At 64.8% G+C, this 4,778-nt stretch overlaps 1 protein-coding gene across 1 annotated transcript; it reads left to right on the forward strand.

Annotated features, from left to right (window-relative positions):
• Window positions 1-3,027: 3,027 nt before the first annotated feature.
• On the forward strand, window positions 3,028-3,969 carry Mrgpre (MAS related GPR family member E). The gene has a single exon (XM_076844864.2). It carries the CDS (start codon window positions 3,028-3,030, stop codon window positions 3,967-3,969), a length of 942 nt encoding a protein of 313 aa, XP_076700979.2.
• Window positions 3,970-4,778: the final 809 nt, after the last annotated feature.

Raw genomic sequence — 4,778 nt, forward strand, 5'->3', positions numbered from 1 at the left:
GTGGTTTCCTCTGCTCTCCAGGCCTGCCTGGAAGGCTGCAGGGAGGGTCTGTGTTTCTCTTGCTGCCCACACCTGGGCAGGAGCCCAGCCAAGCAGAGAAAGGTCCCCAGGGAGACTCCTTCCCGACCAGCCCCATCCCAGCCCGACACCATGTGACTCCCAGGAGCTGGCTGACACAGAGCAGGAGACACCACAGGCTCTGGGCGGCAGGAGCCCACAGCCAGCCAGGACAGCCTGAGGCCCAGGGTCCAGCAGGCAAGGATTCAGAACGGTGAGCACAAGGACAGCACTGGTCAGGGTGGGGGTTGGGGGTCCACCCAGAAGCTTGGCATCTTTCGCCTGTTTGAGCTCTTCTGCTGGCCTAACGGGGGAAGGCACAGTGGCCAGCAGTGGCCTGACTGTCCAGAGAGCGTCTGTCCAGCCATACTTCACTGAACTGAGCCGCCTGGCCTGTGGCCAGCTCGTGGCCACTTTCCCTGTGTTGCATGCTACTCTGTCAGTGCTGTGGGGGTTGGAGAGGCTGGACCCATTCCGAGGAGGGTCAGGGAGACCAGCCGCACTGGACCCTGATCCTGGGAGGTGTTGTGGCCCCTCAATCTGTCCATGGCAGGAGCAGGGCCAGGCCGGGCGGTCTGCAGAGGACAAAGACACAGCTTGCCCCACCCACCCTCCTGGGTCCTGGTGTGCAGGGAGGCTAGGCCTCCCCCCTGTTCTGTCTCTCATCCTCCTCACCCTGCATGACAATGCTCCTCTACTCCCTCAAGGAGTCTGAACCCCAGTAGTGGGGACCCCACCTATTGAGCCCCCTCCAGGGCCTCCAACGGGACCACTGGCCCCACAGAGCCCCCACCGCAGGTCCCAGCTGAGAAAGGCCCTGGCTGGCCTGGCTGAGCCTCGCCCTCCTGCCCCCACCCCCCTCTGCCCACCTCTCACCTCCCTGCTCCCCTCCCCTCCCCTCCCCTTCTCTCTCCCCTTTCTCTCCCACTCTCTTCCCTTCCCTCTGATCTGTGGCTTCTGTTTCTGGCTCCCCCTGGGGACCCTGCACTGTCCCAGCCTTGTCCCGGGGCAGCGGGAGGCCCTCAGCAGTGGTCTTTGGGTGCAGGAGGTGACTGAAGAACAGTGTGGAGAGGAGAGGTGGGTCAGGGCCCACGTGGAGGCCGGGCACTGGAGAAGCCCACCCACTCCTTTGGGGCCACAGCCTTGCTCTGCCTTTCCCCAGGCTTGGCCGCAGGGCCACACCCAGTCCTGTCTGAGACAGGCGTGCCCACAGCCCCCTCAGTGTCTCCTCCATGCTGGTGCTGACCAGGCCAGCCCGCTAGTCACCAGGTGGTCAGGCCTCACCTGCTAGTGTCCACCTGCCTCACCCCCATACACCTGCTCATGGCCACATCCAGCCTTCCAGGGACGAGGGCACTAGGACAGAGTGCACGGCCAGGAGTAGGGTCCTTCTCCACCTGGGACCGGGCCCCACTCCCAGACAGCCCCACAGGCAGGGACATCCAGACTGGCCCAGGGAAGGCCCAGCTTCCCAGTGGCAGGAACAGCCACCCTTTCCCAGGGCCTGTCACTTTACCCTAGTCAAATAGTGACCGCAGAAAACTGAGGGTCTGACAGGAAGAGGGGGTGACAGGACCGGCAGGACAGCTAGTGCCACCATGCTCAGCATGTGGCCCTCTGCAAGGCCAGTTTCAGCCCTGAGTCCTGGCCCACCCATCCTCCTGCACTGTGCATGGACACTCCGTCCCTAAAGGGAGAGAGCAGGAGATTCAAACAGTCTCGAGGTGGGAGCCTGCTCTGTGCACCCCCATCTCCCACATCTCTTCCCAGCCCCCCAGGAGACCAGAGGACCAGTCACCACCAGGCAGAGGGAGGCACAGGGGGATCATCCTCGGCCCCCTCTGGTCTCCAGAGAGAGGCAAGGCCTGTCCCTTCTCTGTCACCTCACAGGGAGGAGCTGTAGGCACCCAATGCTCAGGGCAGCTGCTGGGAATGGACCACCCCAGGTGGCAAGATAGGAGCAGGTAGCCATGGCTGGTGGGGTGGCAGGTAGCTTCAGTGGGCCTCCTGCTGAGCTCTGCGTGGTCCTGAGGTCTCCTGTCCAGCTGTTTCACTGGCAAAGCTGGAGGGAGATCCTGCTCCATCCCACTCAGGGCCAGGTGGGCTGTTCCGGTCGGATCTGAGCCCTCGCCTGTATACAGGGCCTGCCCTGTGAGCCAGCTGCCCAGGCCTGCCACCAGCCTCAGCATCAGAGTAGCCTCTCTTCCCCCTGAGGGGGGGGGGGGGACTGACAGGTGAGAAGCAAGGAGAGAGGGCCGCAAGGACATGGCAAGGGGGAGAGGGGGACTCCTGGGGTCCCAGGCTTGCACATGGCATGGCCAATGGGGGGGGAGCACAGTGGTGGCAGCCCCTCGTGGAAGTTCTCATAAGACCTGCTCTAAGATGACATACACACTTGGCCACCGTGAGCCTCCCTCCAGGGTCCTGCACTCACTGGACCTAGGCCCTGCCTGTGGCCTTAAAACAAGACTTGTCTGGGGCCCTGTCCTCTCCCCACTCCCCCTGTGCCTGCAGGGCCCCCTGCCGACGGCAGACAGCTGGATGAGGGCACCATTAGCAGGCAGACAGCTGGATGAGGGCACCATTAGCAGGCAGACAGCTGGATGAGGGCACCATTAGCAGGCAGACAGCTGGATGAGGGCACCATTAGCAGGCAGACAGCTGGATGAGGGCACCATTAGCAGGCAGACAGCTGGATGAGGGCACCATTAGCAGCCGCGGCGGCTGGGGCCTGGAGAGTGCTGGCCTGAGTGCCCCAGGGAGGAGGGGAGGTCAGGTGACAGGGAGAAGTGGAAGGTGGGCACTTCCTTCAGCCGGGTCTCACCACCCAGATTGCCCACCCAGTCCCTAGCCAGTCCCCTCACTCCTGAATAGGAAACTCAGAGGACTCTGTGGTTTCAGGGCGCCAGGAGAGAGCAGAGTGGACGTCCCTGGCCTCCCAGCCTCCACCCATTCCACCCTTCCCTGGAGATGGAGTGGAAGGAAGGTGGCCAGCGCGTAGCTGCCCCCGACCACAGCCAGGAGGACCAGGCCTTCAACCTGGTCATTCTGGCCCTCACGGAGCTGCTCAGCCTGGGCGGGCTGCTGGGCAATGGGGTGGTCCTCTGGCTGCTCAGCCGCAATGTCTACAGGAACCCCTTCTCCATCTACCTCCTGGACGTGGCCTGTGCCGACCTCATCTTCCTCGGCTGCCACATGGTGGCTGTCGTCCCCGACCTGCTGCCCCGCCAGCTGACCTTCCCGGGCTTCGTCCAGACCAGTCTGGCCACACTGAGGTTCTTCTGCTACATCGTGGGCCTGAGCCTCTTGGCGGCCATCAGCATAGAGCAGTGCCTGGCCTCCCTCTTCCCTGCCTGGTACCTGTGCCGCCGCCCGCGCCACCTGACCACCTGCGTGTGCGCACTGGCCTGGGCGCTCTGCCTGCTGCTGGACCTGCTGCTCAGTGGGGCCTGCACCGAGTTCTTCGGGGAGCCCAGTGGCCACCTGTGCAGGACGCTGTGGCTGGTGGTGGCAGCCCTGCTGGGCGCCCTGTGCTGTGCCATGTGCCTGGCCAGCCTGCTCCTGCTGCTGCGGGTGGAGCGTGGCCCGCAGCGGCCCCAGCCCCGGGGCTTCCCCGCCCTGGTCCTGCTGGCCGTCCTCCTCTTCCTCTTCTGCGGCCTGCCCTTCGGCATCTACTGGCTGTCGCGGAACCTGCACTGGCACATCCCCCACTACTTCTACCACTTCAGCTTCCTCATGGCCGCTGTGCACAGCTCCACCAAGCCTGCCGCCTACTTCTGCCTGGGCAGCACCCAGGGCCGCAGGTTGCGCGAGCCCCTCCGCCTGGTGCTCCAGAGGGCCCTGGGGGACGAGGCCGAGCTGGGGGCCGGGAGGGAGGCCTCCCAAAGGGGCCTTGTGGACATGACGGCCTAGGCCTTCGTCCCAACCTCAGCTCTGGCCTGGAAGCCAGGGAACTGCCCACCAAGGGGACCTCTGAAGGAGGTCTCTGCTGATGACCTGCCCGTGGGGACCACCAGTGTCACCCTCACTCCCCGTGTGAGGCTCACTCTGGAGGCAGCCTGGGAACTTGCACTTTGAGGTCACCCCCCCAGGGCCGTTGTCCTGCCCAGGAACTCATGAGAGCCCCTGGGTTACACCCACGTTCCCCAGGGACAGCTAGAGGAAGGCAAGGAAGGGAACAGGCCAGTCCCCAGGTGGGGGCAGGCCAGCCGTCTCCCGCCAGCTCATCCTGCCTCCCCCTGTCCGCCTCCCCACAGCCGAGGGCACACCCCGGATATGTGGGGATGGGACAGTGTGGCCTGCCTCAGCTCCCCAAGGCCCTCCCTCCAGTGTGTCTACAATGCCCTGAGATGGGAAGCTGGCTCGGGCATGGGGAATGAGGCATCAGGGGACCCTGGGTGGCTGGGCCACAGAAGAAAATGTCCACCAGACCCCACACACCCTGGCCAGTGAGCGGAGGCTGCCCCCTCCCCCTGCGCCAAGAGCAGAGCTGGCCCCTGGAGCAGGGTGCTCGGGCCAGCAGCCCACTGAACCCCAGGGGAAGCTGGGTCGGGCTGCGGCGGCGGGGGTAGCAGTCACAGCCCCTGGCAGACTGCTTGGACTACCCCCAGTGTCCACCTGGGTTCCTGCTGTGCTCTCGGGCGTCGTCTGACCCAGCACCGCCCAGAGCTTGAGGCCCATCCAGGCAAAGCCCCAGCAGCTTCTGCGTCATTGGCTCGTGT

This window comes from Callospermophilus lateralis, chromosome 2 (genome assembly GCF_048772815.1).
Source record: "Callospermophilus lateralis isolate mCalLat2 chromosome 2, mCalLat2.hap1, whole genome shotgun sequence".
Lineage (NCBI taxonomy): Eukaryota > Metazoa > Chordata > Mammalia > Rodentia > Sciuridae > Callospermophilus > Callospermophilus lateralis.

Bases quoted from the DNA above. Each gene is read 5' to 3' on its own strand.
- Mrgpre (XM_076844864.2), top strand. From the start codon at position 3,028: ATGGAGTGGAAGGAAGGTGGCCAGCGCGTAGCTGCCCCCGACCACAGC.